This window comes from Sphaerodactylus townsendi, linkage group LG06 (genome assembly GCF_021028975.2).
Source record: "Sphaerodactylus townsendi isolate TG3544 linkage group LG06, MPM_Stown_v2.3, whole genome shotgun sequence".
Classification (NCBI taxonomy): domain Eukaryota; kingdom Metazoa; phylum Chordata; class Lepidosauria; order Squamata; family Sphaerodactylidae; genus Sphaerodactylus; species Sphaerodactylus townsendi.
The window spans coordinates 129461521-129480151 of NC_059430.1; the positions used below are offsets into that span (position 1 = coordinate 129461521).

An 18631-nucleotide genomic window follows, 5' to 3' on the forward strand; every position below is an offset into this window, starting at 1 on the left:
TATTTTTCAAAGACCTTTATTAAGGTGTGCTAAAAAGCACAGGCAGCACGAAGAATGGATGGGAAAAAAAACAAGTCACATGTACAAGTTTTAAAATCAGGTGTCTTCTGAATGCCATACAGCTTTTCTTCTCGCCAGCTGATTCAGGATTTTTTTTTTAAAAAAAACAAAACAAAACACAGGGTACATTGCTAGAAGGGTGGGGGAGGGGGAAAATAACGGAGCATGACTTCCTCGGCAGGGACCGAAACAACACTTACGAGGCGTGCTGAGCAGTTGAGAAGCAGAGTTTCAGTGTGTACGGATAGGGCCCATCTGGTAGGGAGAAGGGGAAGAGACATCAGGACACTTCAGGCATCGTTGTCTTGTAAGGATAGACTGAAGGGCTGATTAAGGCAGATTACAGATGGGTCCTGCTCTGGCAGGTGGGCGGGGGCGGGAGGCATCCAGTCCACTTGCCCATGCCCAAGATACCTAGGACTCGTTACAAAGCCCAGCTTGTCGGATCTCCCCTTCTTCATGCAAACTCCCGTAGCTAAGAAGTGATGGTGCCGAGACTAACACTAGGAAGATGTGTGTTTTCTTCTAAAGAAGAGCAAGCTCCTTCTCTCCCAGCCAAGGAAAGAATTGGGATCGAATTGGGACTGGAGCACCTTCCTTATGAGGAGAGGCTGCAGCGTTTGGGACTCTTTAGTTTGGAGAGGAGACGACTGAGGGGGGATATGATTGAAGTCTATAAAATTATGCACGGGGTAGAAAATGTCGACAGAGACATTTTTCTCTTTCTCACAATACTAGAACCAGGGGGCATTCATTGAAAGTGCTGGGGGGAAGAATTAGGACTAATAAAAGGAAACACTTCTTCACGCAACGTGTGATTGGTGTTTGGAATATGCTGCCACAGGAGGTGGTGACGGCCACTAACCTGGATAGCTTTAAAAGGGGCTTGGACAGATTTATGGAGGAGAAGTCGATCTATGGCTACCAATCTTGATCCTCTTTGATCTGAGATTGCAAATGCCTTAACAGTCCAGGGGCTCGGGAGCAACAGCGGCAGAAGGCCATTCCTTTCACATCCTGCATGTGAGCTCCCAAAGGCACCTGATGGGCCACTGCGAGTAGCAGAGAGCTGGACTAGATGGACTCTGGTCTGATCCAACTGGCTTGTTCTTATAACCACTCCCACCCTCTGCCTTGCTGTTCTTTCCTACCAAAGATTTCCTTAGGGCAACAGTTGCTTTAAGCGTTCCTGGTTGCTGTGCAGGACTTCCAAAGTACCGAGCTGCCTGGGAGAGCTCCCGCTGCTGGGCAGCCCCTTATCCGCACAGCACAATACTGTGGACACGCACCCATATGGCTTTCAGAAAACTTTGCCTAGAAGATGTGGGAGTCGCAAAAAAGTAATGGCAAAATCCAGGGCGCGCATGCATGTCAGGAGCAGGGGGAACTATTCTTCCTCTGAAGCCTTCGGTCTGCCAATGCGGCATCTAACACTGTTACCCAGTACGTTTTGGGAAAGGCAGCTCAGAAACTACCAGGCCCTGTCTTCTCTGTGACAAGGAAAGGGCTCAGGGAACCAGGGTTTCCCACCTTAACACCCCTCTCCTTCATACCCTTCCCGCTCCTTTCAGAGCCACAAGATGCCACCCTTGCTCCCCTCCTGCATGCGCAATGAGGCTTACTTGGGTTTTTCATCTGGTAATGGTTGAGGAACGCCAAGGTCTCCAGGGCATCCCCTTTGGTTTCCCACTCCAGCAGGCCAGAGGAACTCCTTTCACCTGTTAAGGACAGCCGCAGTTAGGGCAACCTGAGCTATTCTGGAAAGCGCACGAGCCACAGTCCAAATTTTATTGGTTGGATTTCCAAAGACTGGTCAGGTAAACTTGAGTTCAGAGTCTTTTTCCAGACATGTTTTCATGCCAGCACTCATTTACCTACAATGAGAAGGTAACACACTCCTTTCCTGTGGCACATCCACAGCAGTGGCATAGTGGCCAAGAGCAGTGGCTAAGAGCAGGTGCGCTCTGATCTGGAGGAACCGGATTTGATTCCCAGCTCTGCCGCTTGAGCTGTGGAGGCTTCTCTGGGGAATTCAGATTAGCCTGTGCACTCCCACACACGCCAGCTGGGTGACCTTGGGCTAGGCACAGCTTCTCGGAGCTCTCTCAGCCCCACCCACCTCACAGGGTGTTTGTTGTAAGGGAGGAAGGGCAAGGAGATTGTAAGCCCCTTTGAGTCTCCTGCAGGAGAGAAAGGTGGAATATAAATCCAAACTCCTCCTCCTCCTCCTCCTGAAACCACAAACTCCTTCCTGTCTTCTGCTAATGAAAAGAGAGGGCAAGTTTTCAGTTCTGCCACATTACGTCAGGGAGGGCGCTTGGAAATCACCTTGTTCTGAGTGGCACAAGCATTTCAGAGGCAAGTTAATGTACAGTCATGATCTCCCCAGAATTGGAGCAAAACCAGATTCAAATTTGCATTCAGCCTCAAAGCAACCAGGCAACCTAAGGCCAGTGTGTTCGTGTGTTTGTCTACATAGATGGCACCACAGCTGCTGCGTCTTGGAAGAACTGCGAGGTAGAGATGGGTTCTTCTGGTAAAAAGTAGTTTTCTTCCAAAGTTTCCGTTTAAGGTTTTGTGGCTGTGAGCTCGGGCGTTGTGGCCATGATCCGGTAGTTTTTTTGCCCCTATTGTTTAGTCTGCATTTGATTCCAGCTGCAAAGCCTTCCTGAACATTTTGGTTCTAAAGAAAGGTATACACTTGGAGAAAGACTAACCACACAAGGGGTAAGGTTCCTGCATTCTTTTCTGGCGTCTTTGTTCCCACAAAGCATACAGCCAGCTACAAAACAATCTTTGCGCCTGGCCTGGGGGTGAAGATCTGGTATCATTAGTATCATACGTGATTATTTTTAAATGAATTTTTTTTTGCTACGTTTAACAATTTATTTTGGTTTTCACCTGCAAGTGCCAACTGAAATATGGATCCCCCCCCCCCTTTTAATAAAAATATATCAATGATATCCTGTCAGGCCTGACAGGTAGTGAGGAAGAGAAAGTTTGCTTTCTGATGGTGGACATGTATCCTGAGGTTACATTTAAAGTAGCGATATTCATGTTTCTAGCAGCGAAAATCAGAGAACATTTAACTGATGTTCAAAACATACAAGCTAAGTTGTAATAAAGGTGGTTAAAAAAAACACCTTTATAATTTCAATCGGATCCTGCTGTGTATGGATATATGATACCTGCTTTGGTGGTTTAACACGATTGGAACTGTGGTGCTTCTACACTCTAAAGCTTGAGAAAATCCTCACAATGTGTTTTATATTTTTGTAAACTGTGGGGAGTGGGGCTATGGTTGCAGTATCTGTTTATATGTGTATGGCCTGTGGCTAATAAATATTGATTGACAGGTTAGTTTAATAAAAGAGTTATTAGAAATGTGTTGTCTTGGGATCTTTTATACAACCTTGCCTACAACTATCTCTGGTCAAATTACCGGGCTTGCCCCTGAATAAAATTGGAGGATCTTCTACTGGTGTGCAGGAGGGCGACAAAGCAGTGTTCTGATGGCCTAGCAATTCAGGGCTTCCACAGACTTCCTGGGACAGAACAAACTTTGGACAGGGAGCCAACAGAAGCCGAGTCAGCAGTCTTGCTGCTTCCCAGAGGCAGATGTCTGGAGGCAAAAAAAAAAAAAAAAGCTGTACACTTACTTTTTCCTGAAAACACCTTGACTGACGCTGGTCTCTTCACCCCGAGCTCATCACAGATCTGACAAGAGGAAGAGTCATTTGTGAGAACAGAACTGCTCAAGTACGGTGCAAGCGCACAAACATCTTACTGGCCCATGACCCTTCCACCACTCAGTTCTGTAAATTCCAAAGGGAAATGCCATTCAACAGAAAACACTGAATTACAATGTATGCGAAAGCAGCAGCTACTGTATGGCTATAACTGCCATGCAGGTGATTGATGGAAACATTTTTTAAGGGCAGATGAATTACCTTTTCCCAGCCAGGGACTCCAAGGAGTTTGTGCAGCATGTTATATCACATCCGCTAAAATAAAACCCATTACAATAAAAACGCGGCCTCTATCCAAACTGACACCACAGGGATGCAAAGTTTTTATAGTAGCTCATTCCACAGCATTGGAGGCAACGCCTTGGTATTCCCTTCCGCGTGTTATTACAGATTGCTCTTGTAGCAAAACAATCTTACAACTGCTTTTGTATTGACAAGATGTTTCAACCAGGGCTGCTAGAACTGAGATGCACCCGCTACAACTGTCATAAGGCATCAAACACAAGTAAGCAGCTTAATGCCCCCGCCCCCAGCAAACCCAGAAGCTCATGAGAATCTCTCCTTAGCAGCCTAAGTGCTCAGTTCTCTTCCCCTACAACAGCGATGGCGAACCTATGGCACAGAGTGTCATGTGGAGGGGCGGAAAATCACCCACCCACACACATACATCTAGGCTGGCCTGGGCGTAATCGTTTTACCTGGGAGTAAGCTCAATTGCTGGCAATGGGGCTTGCTTCTGAGTAAACCCACCTAGGGTCATGATTCACCCATCTGAAGCATCGCACGGTTGCTTCACCAAGCTAACTCCCGAGTAATGCATTTCTAAACGAAAACCTCAGCATTCAGGTTAAATTGCCGGGTTGGCACTTTGCGATAAATAAGTGGGTTTTGGGTTGCAATTTGGACACTCGGTCTCAAAAAGGTTCGCCATCACTGTCCTACAAAGACGTCCGTGATCCCGGAGCGCCCCTCTGAGGACACCCGGGCAGGCCAAGGGATCGACGTTCTCACCTCGTAGAAGTTGTCCTCCGTCACCTCCAGGGGAGCATTAAAGAAATGGAGCACGTTGCTGGGGTGCTGGATCCTGTTCTTGGCGGCCTGCTCTGGGGTTGAAAACCTGTTGTTCCGAGAACCACTGAAGTCCTTGTAGCTGCACGAGCCGTCCTCGAGGCCATAGGACTGGCCGGGCATGATGGCCTGCTGTTTGGACACGCTGCAGATAACCGGGGAGGGAGGAGGAGCCAGTCAAGCACGCTCTTCAGCTGAAAAGCTGCCCGTGAGGGTGTGGGAGCGCCCGGAGGGGGGGAGGGGAGGGAGAGGCCAATGAGGACTTCTCACCAGACGTTCAGCTTCTGCTCAAACATGAAGTTGTTGTTGAGGTGGGTGATGGCTCGGTCTACAGCATAGCCATCGGCCATTTCCACCATGGCAGCTCCGGGTTTGCTTTTCATGAACTTTACCTAAGTAACAAAAAGAAGGGGAAAAAGGTACCCTTTCATATAAACGGGAAGGGCGACATCTGTTAATAGGAACAAGGTATGCTTTACTGCTTCTCGGGTTTGCTTGGGTACCATATGGAAACTGGGCTCAGAATTTTGATCCAAACACACACATCCGTTTTAACATCTATTTCAACAATTTTGGCGTGATATATTGTTGTAACGTTTGTACTGGTATATTTGGATTTTAAAATGTTTTATGACTGTTATTATAATATATCAGTGGTGGCGAACCTATGGCACGGGTGCCAGAGGTGGCACTCAGAGCCCTCTCTGTAGGCACGCAGAAACAGAGCCCCCCCCCCCCCAATCTAGGCTGGCCTAGGCTGCTGGGATCAATTATTAGCATTAAACATAAGACCTAGTTTTGGGAAGCAGTGCAGGTAACCCTGTTAAGCGCTGTTAAACCCTACTGATTTTCATGCAAAGAACTAAAGCACAATCCTTTACCTAGGAGTAAGCTTGTTTGCTGGCAATGGGGCTTGCTTCTGAGTAAACCCTCCTAGGGGTGTGATCACCCATTCAAAGTATTGCACGGTTGCTTCACCAAGTTTACTCCCGAGTAACGTTTGCCTCGGAGCCTGTTTTTTCTAAACTAAAACCTCAGTATTCAGGTTAAATTGCCATGTTGGCACTTTGCGATAAACAAGTGGGTTTGGGGTTGCAATTTGGGCACTCGGTCTCGAAAAGGTTCGCCATCACTGTAATATATGTTGTCACTCGCCCTGATCCCTGCAGGAATAGGGCAGGATAGAAATCCAATAAAAATAAACCCATCCCACTCAACCTCCCCAAATTTGCTGCTTCCGTGGGCAACTGCCCTTCTATCTTTCCTGCAGTCACTTCCTGCCCGAGAACCAACTAACCGCCAAGAAAGTGCTTTTATCTGCTTGGGTTACCCCTTGCCCCATTTAAATGGTTTTCAAAAAAAAACACGCTCTACAAGATTTTTACTGAAATGAAATATGAGGGCCGGTCGGACGCCTCTTCTTCTTATTATTATTACTATTAGTGTTTGTTACCGCTGTTTTAACAATCCAGGAATCACTTATTATGAAACGTCAGGGGTCCCGGAGGGGTGAACCAAGATTCCAAGGAGAGGGATAAGCCGTTCGCGCCCCAGAACTGGCAAGCAGAACTATCACTCATCAGCTAAAATCTGCTCCTCGTGTGCCCTTGGGAGCTGGAGGTGCTCCCGGCCACCAAGCCGAAAGGCGACAGGCAGCAGGTTCCCAGGGAAGCGGATGTCGGGTACTCACCTTCTCCACATTCCCGTACAGGCAGAAGACATTGAAGACCCGGTCACAGTTCATCTTGGATTGGTCCAAGCCATACACCATCAGAACCGGGCTGTCGGCATGGGGGCCAAATTCCGGGGGTGGCGGGGGAGGAGGGGGGTGTCCGTATTGCGGGCCATAACGGCTTGGTCCCCTGTGGCGGCCGCCCACGGGTGGGCCCATCCGCCTTCCCTCGTAGTGTGGTGGTGGGGGGCCATATCCTTCGTCGTGATAGTGCCCATGGTAGCCACCATGAGGTCCTCCTGGAGGAGAGGACAATCATTAGGAACCCGGACGGAAGAGCTGGTGACCCTCCCCCCCTCTGCAGCCAACTCCTTACCATATTCAGCAGGATGGTCCCCAAGGAGGGGGGGCTGCCTCTGCCTCTTGTTGGGATTACCACCTGGCTCGCCTAGCAGAGAAAAGAAGAGCTATTAGTTCGCTTGAAGGAGCAACACACAGCTTGTATTTCTGGGGCATGCCTGGATGCTAAGCCTTCTGTAGCTTATAAGTCCAGCCAGCCACTGTTGCCCCAAGCTCCCCATGGAGTGGAGTAGTGGCTGGAGAGGACTCCAAAGAGGACCGGGGAGAGCCAGGTTCAAATCTCCACTCCTCCATGGAAGCTTGCTGGGTGACCCGTCCAACCCTCACCCTACGCTTCCTCACAAGGTTGTTGTGAAGATCAAGGGGAGAGCGTTGTCAGCCACTCCCCAGTGGGGAGAAAGGCAGGGTATAAATGAAACAAAAAGAAAGAAAACACCCACGGCATCATCCCTACTGGCTGGCCATTTAAGAAGTCCCACTACAACTGATTGCTTTGGCCCTCTTGTCTTGCATTTGGACTCAGACAGAGCATCAAAGTGTCCATGGCTGGCCAAAGGCAGAGTTCAATTTGTACCATAGCCTGCAACTTAAAAAACAACAATAAAACATGACACCGGAGCACCATTGGAACACGCCAGCTTTATAAAAGGCCAGATACAAAGTAAAACAACTTGGCGCCCTCCCGCCCCACTGAGAAGAGGGAAGTGAGGAAGAAAAGGAAACAGGAAAGAGCACACCTGCTTGATTTCATGAGCAAACAGGTGCAGATAAGTACTCTAGGATGTGCAACTTAAGGCAGGCAGGAGAGGGGGGAGACTATACCCCTGCCCCACCCCAGCAGAGACATAGGGTAGCAAAGCAAACCAGCAGTCCATCAAGTCAAAAACAAGCAATCGGTTGTACAAGGCAGAAAGTTTTAAGCATCTTACAATTTTCTTTTAAAAAAAAAGCGTTTTGTACGATTTTATTTCAACAGTCAGTACAAAGATTGAAAAGGGCTACTTACAGCAGAAGTACACAGTACAATCTCCATTGTCAAATACACATTCTGCAATTCTCTTACCATTGGACGCTTCAACAGTGTAAGCACAGTTCTGAAAGATGGCGTCCCATCAAACATACACTGCGACCCTGCGTTACATGGTTTCAGAGTCAAATACAAGTCAAAAGGCACCAAACGGACACAAAAAAAATTTTAAAAGCAAAAAAAAGTTTTTTGTAAAGGGCTCACAGATGTTTTGTTATTTGTTTGTTTGTCTTCGGATGGTATCAAGCAACAAAAAGGACATAACAAGGTGTAATAAATGAGTGTCCCTTCCATGTGGCGTCTCCTGAGAGTTTTGTCATGTGCTGTAAACAGATTTTGGTGCTTCTGGCTCTCTGTGTAGGTCTCCCATGTGCGTGTCTCTCCTCTGTTAGTGGAATGTGCCTTGGACCTCAAGTGCCCCCGGAGCAGAAAGCACCCCCAGCTTCTAGGGAGCTGCGGGTTTGGGGGACTTGGTGTTTTGTTTTTGGTTTTATTTCTGTCTGTCTCCGCTTGGCGCTGATAAATGTTGCACCCGAGGACTGCAGGAAAGGAGGAGTGATAAACTGCCCTCCCAAACCAAACGGTGTTGATGCGGAGAGCCTTTTATATCTTGGAAGGGCCTCTGGAATCTACTCCGTTCTCCGGTAAGAGTGCTGGCGCCTTTTGTCTGAGACCCCCTCTGGTCTGTGTTTTCCTAGTTTCTGTGTTACAATTCTTGGGTTCAAGGTTTGGTTTGGTTTGTTTTTTTTGGTCTGGTTTGGATTTATAAGAATGTCGTGGCCTGGTGCGTCTCTCTTTCTTTCTCTCTCTCTCTCTCTCTCTTTGTGCTTGTAGATGTCTCTTGGATCTCTCGGTGTTGTGTTCTTGATGTGAACTCAATCTGCTGCATTTCGAGTACGTCTAGGTTTGCTGCGTGTTTTCTCCAGGCAGAGCTAGTGGAAAGGTTGAGCTTTTTTTTTGTCCTACACTGTGTGGTGTTTGGGTGTGCAGCTCAGGCAGATCACCGGCAAATTCTGGACTTCCACTGGAGCAGTATTGCGGTTCCCTCAGGGTCATGTGTGAAAGACACTGTTCAGAGCGGGGGAAAGGCCAAGTTAGGGCACCTCCTCTTTGCCCAGCCTCAAGGCAGAGGGATCGGGAGGCAGCTAACTGTGCACGGCCCTGCCAAACTAGCCTCTGCCACTCTGTACATCTTCTATGGTTATGTACCTTGGAGGAGAAAGTGAGTCATGCTCATGTCAAGTCATGTAATGCCATTGCTTGCTTCGCTAGGCTAGGAGGGTCGGAAATTGCCAGACCCCTCTCACTGTTCCGGATCAGTATCCTTCTACTGCGTCTCCCAACTGCGCGCAAAGCGACCCTTCTGAATTCTCTGAGCACCGGCTGCCCCACTCGCAACTCTCGGGGGGCACAGCTACAGTGCAAAGGCATCCCAGTTTTGAGGTTATTCAGGTGCCGGGGCTCCTCTTCCCCAAGCTACACTGTACTTTCGTCACTGTCACACACACACACACACACACACAAGCACACAAACAAAGCAAGTTATCCTCAGATGCAGGAGTAACCTGGGACAAGCAGACCCGCCATTCCCTCAGCTGTCAGAAGCCAAGGCAAGGCACTGCCAACTGTCTGAGGACTCCAAGCGTATGAAGAACCACTTGTTTGCCCCATTTTTTGTATCCCAGGCACCAATGGCTAGCCTCAAGTACCGGCCTCTGGGGTGCTACGGCCACAGGTCTTAAAGAAAGGACCCTTCTTTCCCCCTCACCCAGCATACAACAGGAGTGCTGGACAGCTGTTGCCCTGGAATTGGTTCCAGGCCAGAGGTGACGGCTGCCCGGCATTGGACTTTTTGGCTTTACTTTCCAACTGGTTGAACACAGCCATGAAGACCATTTCTGGGCTCTCGCACCCAAAGCGGTTTCAGTGCTGTTTCTCCAGACCTTGCATGACAAGAGTGCGCACACAGAGGTGGGGTCCTGAAGTTGCTCTCCTGTTAACTGCATTTCCAGTTCTCTATTCCTGCCACAAAAGGGCTAAAGGCCGGAACACCGGGGAGGTTTTTCAATCCTGCACTCAAAAGAGCAGGCTGCATATTGCAGACTTCCCACCGAGCCAATTCCCGTGTCAACCTTCTTTGTCGCTATCTAGACCTGCCTCTGGAGCAACTGTCAAGTGCCTCTGCATGGCCCACGCCGTGTAGGCCCACCGCTGCCCTTTTCCCATCACCACCACCAAACTTTCAAGATCGGGCACTGCAGTGGAGAGCAGGCAAATGGCATTACATCACACCAATCAGGTCTATGAAGTGTGCTACTCAATGAGAGAAGACAAAGAGTTTGTGTGTGTCACCACGGCAGTCTATCATGGTTACCTTGTCCACTGAGATTGGGGTTGGTGTAGTCCCACGTGTCCTGGTCATTCCTGAACACATTCAAACGGGAGGGCTAGAGAAGAACCAGACAAGAGTGAGGCAAATGATCTGGAAACTGCCTAGCTAGCAGCACATCTTCCAATCACCTTGCAGCATTGGTGGCTGCGCTGGGCCTTACATGGCCAGACCAGCTGGCTGTAGGGCTCCTTGTGGTTTCAACGTCAGCAAGCCGCAGCCACCTCTGTGGTAGCCCAGATTATCTGATACAGCTCACCAATGCACTTGAATAACGTCTGCCCACTAACAACATCACAATTCATAGTAAGGCTACAAGTCATAGCCCTCTTTATCTCATAACCTGAAAGCAAATGGCTCAGGATGAGACTGAACCCAGAATGGCAACAAACACCAAATTTGGCATTTTAAAATTCTGACTGTTGTGGGTTTTTCAGGCTGTGTGGCTGCAATCCGGTGGTTTGAACTAACATTTTGATCCCATCTATGGCTGGCATCGTCAAGGGATGTCATGGGAAGATGTGTTTCTCACGCGCCATGGAGACAAACACATTGTACTGTGACATGCCTCTGCAGATGCCAGCCGTAGATGCAGTAGAAACCTTAGCAGATAAAACTATCAGACTGAGGCCACGTAGCCCAAAAATTCGCACCCATCAGTTAATTCTAGGTATGAAAGCCTTTGACAAGACCAGAGGTGGGATCCATCAGGTTCTCACAGGTTCCCGAGAGTAGGTTACTAATTATTTGTGTGTGCCGAGAGGGGGTTACTAATTGGTGATTTTGCCACGTGATTTTTGCCTTAGTTACGCCCCTCCTCTCAGCAGTAGCGTGCAGAACTTGAAGCAGTCGAGCAGGAGGTGCACCGGCGTGCGTGGCAGCCTGCGCCTGTGTGCATTCGTTTCCCGCCTAAGGACCGGCACAGCGGCTGAGTCCTTGCCACAGCCCCGCCCAGGAATGCCCCGCCCCGTCATGCCCCGCCCAGCCCCACTGGCGCTACACCACAGTTTTAATCCCACCACCATGGGAACCTGTTACGCCACAGTTTGGATCCCACCACTGGACAAGATGATACATTTCTGACTTTATGTCCTCCCCTCTACAGTCTCTTTCCCACCCCACCTCCCAGCCAGAAGCAAGGCCAAGTTAGTTAACGCCACAGCACTGACACTTGGGTATTACCAGCTCATGGCAGAAACTGACGGGCACAGAGCCCTGACTGGGAAGCTTCAGTGTCACAGGTCTCAACTGTGAGAAATCTGCACCTTTAGTGACGAGAGACATGGAATTGCTAGTTGAAACACCCACAGACATGGGCCACGGTCTCTCTTCTGACGCAGCAAAACCCACCTTTGCATACTCGATCTTCAAAGTACAGCAACCAGAGTAAATGTCAGCCCCGTTCAGAGATGCCTTTGCTCTCTGAGCACTCTGCACTGAATCGAATGTTTGCAATGTTAAGGAAACTGCTGCTTTATGGGCATCAAACAGATCCAAGCCAGGAGGGCTAGGAACAACTTCCTTTGTTCTCACGGAGGCAGAACTTTGTTCTGTGTTTAAGATCTGCTGATCCTTCCATTCCCATCTCTCCCTTTTAACCTGAAGACAGCATTCCTTCAGAACAGAAGCTACCCCTCTGCATCTATAATCTACTTGCTGCCAGATTGAGGGCTGATAGCGCCAGAATGAAAGACCTTCTATCTAACAGGCAAACAGAATGGTTAGTTCCACTAAATATTCCCATATGAGTGAAAGAATTTTTAAAAATATTTTACGGGTATTGGGCGATTATACCAGAACTACCAGGATGTGAACCACCACCTTTAAAAACCAGACCATTGGGAAATACTGTCGTTAGGGCAGATGTTAGAAAACCTAAAGCACAGTCATCCTTAGGTGATTCAGGACATTACAGGTGCGCAATATGCGCAGCTTGCCCACTAGTACATGAGTGCAAGGAGGTCAATATTGCCAAGGAAAACTACCATAGAAATATAAAGCAATTCACAAGCGTAATACTAAAAATGCTGTGTATCTGACTTTTTGCAAATGTGGGTTAAATTACATGGGCCAGACAAGCAGGAGGATAAAAATTAAGAGTGCTGGAGCACTTGTCCCAGATTCGAAACAAGATTATGGAGGCACCCCTCGGGGAACACTTCCTACAAAAACAACACAAGCCTGAATCCCTTCGCTTCATCATATTGGTATCTGTGCAGGAAGAGATACACAAACTAATACGCAACAAGAACTGCAAAGAATCGAGGCATTTTACAGCCATAGGCTGTGAACTTTATACCACTGGGACGTAATTCCAATCTGGACTTTTCTGCTTTTTTAGGAATGGTATCATTTTAATTACCAACACCTGTGAGGAGGTGTGCTAGAAGCTGGCCTACGAATGATTGTCAGCGCTCTTTTGTCTCAAGGGCATTTTTGCAGCAACAGAAAGCTTCAGGACAAATGAAGTCTGACTTGGTAACTGTTCTATGTCTGCTTCTGTATTTGTTTTAGAATTCAGTATTAGAATTTCTCTGTTGCAATAACGACTTGCTCCCTATGTATATTCTGTTTCAGATTTTTGTATGAACAAGCTTATATGCGACTCGCTGATCAACACTGATGATAGAATGGAAGCCCTGTCTTTAGATTTAGAACCGTAACATGAATGTGAACAGTAATATATATATATTTACATGGTAGTCATGAGCCTTTGAAGACTTTTGAAGCCAGAACATATCTCAGTGATGGCGAACCTTTTCGAGACCGAGTGCCCAAATTGCAACCCCAAAACCACTTATTTATCGCAAAGTGCCAACACGGCAATTTAACCTGAATACTGAGGTTTTAGTGTACAAAAAATGGTTGGCTCGGAGGCGTGCGCTACTCGGGAGTAAGCTTGGTGGTAGTCGGTGGCTTTGCTTTGAAGCAACCATGCAACTCTTCAAACAGGTGAATCACGACCCTAGGAGGGTTTACTTAGAAGCAAGCCCCATTGCCAGCAACTGAGCTTACTCTCAGGTAAAGGATCACACTTTAGTTGTTCCCATGAAAATCTGGTGCCCACAGAGAGGGCTCTGAGTGCCACCTCTGGCACCCATGCCATAGGTTCGCCACCACTGACATATCTGGAAGCTGGCTAGCTTAATTTGGGTTTTCAATATTTAGTTAATAGCTATCCCTGACGAGACCAGGGAAGAAACTATAATAGTGTTGACTAGTTCTAATGAACGGATTTATGTCTGTAGTAAGACAAACACTTGAAGGTATGCTGCGGCATCGCTGAGACCCAGCCCCTTTAAATGTACATATTTAGTAAACTCACAAGTTATACCGTCTACAACTGCTGGCCACGTTGTGTGCAAGTATTGGTGATTTGTTATTTCTGCTGCACCTCCCTTTCCATTGTGCACATTCTGGGAGAAAGGCAGACTACAAAGGAAGTAAAATTAATTCTGCACCTGGCATTCCATTAGGAAGGCCACATCTTCAGGGCAAGAGTGGAAATGCCCGGTCTGCCGCGTTACCTCGAGCAACCGAGCAAGTGCATATTTTAAGGTTGCCACAATATTTTGCCGGTTGGTCCGAAGGACACTAAATGATCAATAAAGGCTCAGTCATAAGCACTCAAATAACCCAATGCAGGCATAAAGCCCTTTCTATTAGATAAATAAGGAATCTCTGCCTTTTGGCGTGAATCAGGCAGCCTCTTTTTACAACTCCAACCAAAACAGGTCATGGGCCGTCCTCCTGCCACCTGCTCTTCTTCTCCAGAACACAGGGACATTTTTTTTCAAAGAGGCAAAGAACTCAAATAGACACATGCTCAAAAGACCAACGTGACTCAACTGCTACTGCCTTATAAATACAGCCACTTTTTCTTTAAAGGATATTCCACCATAGCCTGGACTCCATTTTTCCGGAAGATAACAATCCGCTGAACTGGACCACACGGGTTGCAGATCGTATACAGCACATCCTATGGAGGAATAGGAGAAAAGAATTAAAGATTTAAAAAAAGCAGAGGCATGTTCAGGAAGACTTCCCCCCTCCCTCATTATACTCTTAGTAGCCCTCACTTTACAGAATTCTCTCTGCATCTCTCAGCTAGGCCAGTGGTGGCGAACCTATGGCACTCCAGATGTTTATGGACTACAATTCCCATCAACCCCTGCCAGCATGGCCAATTGGGACTGATGGAAATTGTAGTTCATGAACATCTGGAGTGCCATAGATTTGCCACCATGGAGCTAGGCTAAGACTAACCCACTCGCTGTCGATTTGCACCAGTGCACTGACCTCTCCCACCCAGCCACAGTGGCAGAGCCCAGATGAACCCACTCTGCGCTTGACCACTTGGCATTATTTTGGGAGCAGATCTGCTAACTGATCCGTGTCTGCCTGTAGCGCTTGAATCAAACACTGGTGTCTCATGCGCTGAAAGATGAACACAGGTCATGCTAGAGCCGTGGTGGTGACCCTTTGGCACTCCAGATGTTATGGACTACAATTCCCATCAGCCCCTTCCAGCATGGCCAATTGTCCATGCTATAAGGGGCTGATGGGAATTGTAGTCCATAACATCTGGAGTGCCAAAGGTTCGCCACCACTGTGCTAGACATTCAAGGGAAGCCTCAGGTTCTCAGCTGTGCACCGTTGTAATGGAGTAGATGGGGTTCAGGATGGTGAAGAGCAGGACGTTGTTGACCCCTCTGGAATCATCAGAGTCCCCAGGGCGTGAGATCTTCTGGCTGGTGGAGTAGTTGACAAAGGCCGGGTGCCCAGCGATGTAGATCTGGTTGTCAGCTGCGTAGTTCACAGCATTGCAGGCTCCCAGAATGTCTTCAAACTCCACCAGGGCCTGCCTCTTCTTGGGCATCACCACCACATAGCTTGGGAGAGAAGAAGCAATGCTGTTGATACTGCCCACAGGACACCCACCATCGCTCCCTCGCGATCTGCCCCAAGACTGACCTGATGGGACCGAATTCCTGCAGGGCCTCCACGAGATCAGCTTCCATGACGCCATCGACCAGACCCCTGATGTGGACAACCGGTGAAGCAGCAGGCTTGTGAGGGTCATCGTAGTTCTCCTGAAGAAAGAGGGGAGAAGGCTTGAGCTTTCTTTCTCACACCAAGAGAAGCTATTCCCACAACATATTGAAGGCCATGCTGGCAGGGGCTGATGGGAATTGTAGTCCATGAACATCTGGAGAGCCACAGGTTGCAGACCCCTGGCCTAAGGGGTGGGTAATATATTTCAACACCTGTCCTCATCCAGTAATCCTTGGCTACATTATACCTGTTGAACGGCTAACATGGCTCCACTGTAAATAGACTGCCTTGTTTTTATTGGGGGGGGGGGGACAGTTCTCCGAGACTACACACCATCATACTGAATTCACTTTCAAATGGGCTTTTGGCTGCCTGAATTATTATTTTGGTTGATTATTTTTATTCTGCCCTTCCTCCAAGGAGCACATAATTCCCCCTCCTCTATTATACCTTCTACAACTCTTGTGAGGTAGGCTCAGCTATCCTCCCTGACAGTTATGAAAACAGCTTAAGAACAAAATGGGACAATACATGCAAGTGCTTGTTGATTTGGCCCCCACGGCCCGTGAATTTGATCACCTTTAGAGAAACTTCACCCACAAGCCATCAACACACTTTGAAGCAGTAACTCCGATTCAATGTTCCGTTTACTGTATACATAGGGGTACTTCCTCTCCTTGCATCCCAAACTGCTCCTGCACGTGGAGGCTCTACATTTAGCCAGGTCTTAAAGTGGCCCACAGATGCTGCTCCCCACAAATGTGTCAACCTCCAGGTTCCCAAGAGGTTTTATCTAAACTCGCGAACAACACTGCCGTGAAACTCCGCAATTTTAAAACTGCCTCACTGTCGTGTGTGAAGGAATCTACTCTTTCTTTCAGAGTCCAGCCCAACAGGCTGTCTTTGGTGTAGAAACGTTCCCTTTGCCAATCTGGGTGATGTCTGCTGAGAAACCCCCATCCTCTGGTACAGTGTCCCCGCCACACTTCCTTTCAAAACAATAGATTCATGTGAACTCGTGGCTGCCTTTGTGCTTCCAAGCCCCATAACCTGAACACTACCAGCATTTGCTGTGAAGTCTCACATCTCAAGACTGTCCCCCACTGCCTGGTTCTGTACAGGCAGCTACCGAGAGGTGCGGAAACCATTGCGAGCCAGGCTGTTATGTTGTGACTTGTGCACCACGTTCACCTGGCCTGCCCAATGAATGAGGAGCGGCAGGTGTCCCGTCCTCCCTTTTTGCAGGCTCTTCAGTGGCCTTCCCATTCAGAATGTCCCCCTTCTTCTTTCTCCCCACATCATGAAATGCTCCCACTCCCCCCATTTTCTTACACTTTTGCTCACATTGGGCCAAAATTGATAGACCACTCCTTCGCAAGAAGACACCACTGCACCATCACAAAAGCTACTCTGCGGGTGCGCGAGTCTTGGTTTTGTGCCCAGTTCCTATCCCCCCTTTCTCCTGCAACATGAGAGCCTGCTGCTCCAGCCTCTCCCTAGTCTGATGCAGCTAATATGGGCAATAGTTAGTATGTCAGACTGGGGGAGGTGGGGGAAAGAGCAAAGATGACCCACCCAGGTGAAAATTACTACTCTGCCAAGTGTTCACAAGGCAACCTCTGGCCAGTCGGCCACTGTCAGACTCACTTCTCTGGCAGTTGTGGAAACAATAGGTTGAGGGGGTGTTAGAGTACAGAAACTAATACACCACTTTGGCCTCCTTAAAGGATTAGTAAGATGCTGCATAAATTCTGCTTTCTTTGAACACTTTATTGTACTGCGTTCTGATTCACTTGCAGGCTGAACCCTAAAGATTTTTTTTAAAAGTCACTCCTTCAACAGCTTTCCTTCCAGGGAATTTCGAAGACAAGCACTAATATACACGTGTGTGTGTGTGTATATACCGTTTCCCCGAATATAAGACATCCCCGGAAAATAAGACGTAGTGGAGGTTTTGCTGAAGTGCGAAATATAAGGCATCCCCCAAAAGTAAGACGTAGCAAAGTTTTTGTTTGGAAGCATGCCCGACGAACAGAACACAGAAAAAGAAGACATCCCCTGAAAATAAGACATAGCGCATCTTTGGGAGCAGAAATTAACATAAGACACTGTCTTATTTTCGGGGAAACACGGTATATGTGTGTATGCACACACACACACACTACTATTGGTGCTTATTTTATATCTCAACAAATGACTGGGTATAAGGAGCATCATCTGTTTGCTGCAGGCACCGCGCTCCAGATCATGCGCTGCTTCCCTGGGCTGTTCCTGCGCTTTGGATCCCCTCTGCCACCCCGCGCTTGCTCAGATTTCCACAACGGCTCCGTTGCGGGTTAGAAGTCGCTTCGCACCGGTGGCATTAACTTGCGAGTCTCACCCAGAAAAGCAGACTGTGATAAACACAGCCCAACCCCCGCCCCCAACCTTAATAGGACCCCTTCCTTCCCAGATCTCCTCCGCGCTTCTTTCTAATGTGCGCATGCGCATGTTGTCCGTGATAGACTGCCCTTGTCCGCAGAGGCTCCATTAAGGCTCCTATCACAGGGAAGGAGACGAAGGCGAAGTTCACTTTTGCTTTCTTCTAAGTGCTTCGTTGGGGACACATGTAGCCCCCCCCCCCACAACACACACCATTTTTCTTCCCCCCCCCCCACTCCGGGTCCCTTGGCCCCGCCCTCTCGCAGGCCGCTCTCTTCGGTTCCCTGAGGCGCTCTCACCCCGCCGGCCGCTCCTCCCGGCCCGTGATCGGCGTTCTCCGTCTTCTGGCGCTTCGGGGCGCGGCCGCCCTCAGGCCCTCCGCCGTAGTAGCGGCCCGAGCCGCCGCCGCCGCCTCCTCCTCCGCCGCCACCCCCGCCCGCCATCTTCACCATATCTCGGCCCGACCCGCCACCGCCGCCCTCGCCGCTCTGCGAGCCTCGCCACCTCCGCCGCGACATGGCGCCTACACTACACCAAGCCCACCCTCGCGCCCTCCTCAGCCACGCCTCTATTGGACACGCCCGCCGCCACTCAGCTGCGCCGCGGCACTCATTGGACTCAAGAAGAGCCCTGCCTACCTGCGTCCCGCCCTCCGTCGCCATTGGATCGCGACACTCCCGCCTGCCGAGTTGATTCGCTGCTAGATCTGCTTATCTAGTCGCTTTGCGGTGTCTGTGTGGCCAAGAGCGCTGTCCATCTATCTTCCCTTCAAGTCTATTGGGTTAAAGCGATGCCTCTCCAGCCCGGCATCCCGCCCCACCGCATTGCCT

At 48.9% G+C, this 18631-nt stretch overlaps 1 protein-coding gene across 2 annotated transcripts; it reads right to left on the bottom strand.

Moving 5' to 3' along the window:
* HNRNPL (heterogeneous nuclear ribonucleoprotein L) lies at positions 1-18359 on the bottom strand. Of its 2 annotated transcripts, none has more exons than XM_048499559.1 (13): positions 18101-18359; positions 15300-15418; positions 14980-15217; positions 14219-14304; positions 11676-11772; positions 10311-10383; positions 6926-6997; positions 6568-6848; positions 5148-5269; positions 4821-5022; positions 3720-3777; positions 1683-1778; positions 1-312 (listed from the first exon to the last, which is right to left on the bottom strand). In XM_048499559.1, exons 1-13 carry the CDS (start codon positions 18317-18319, stop codon positions 257-259), a joined length of 1719 nt encoding a protein of 572 aa, XP_048355516.1. In that variant the 5' UTR covers positions 18320-18359; the 3' UTR covers positions 1-256. The 2 variants fall into 2 exon arrangements, with proteins under 2 accessions (XP_048355516.1, XP_048355515.1); XM_048499558.1 differs by having other exon boundaries at positions 1-315.
* Positions 18360-18631: the final 272 nt, after the last annotated feature.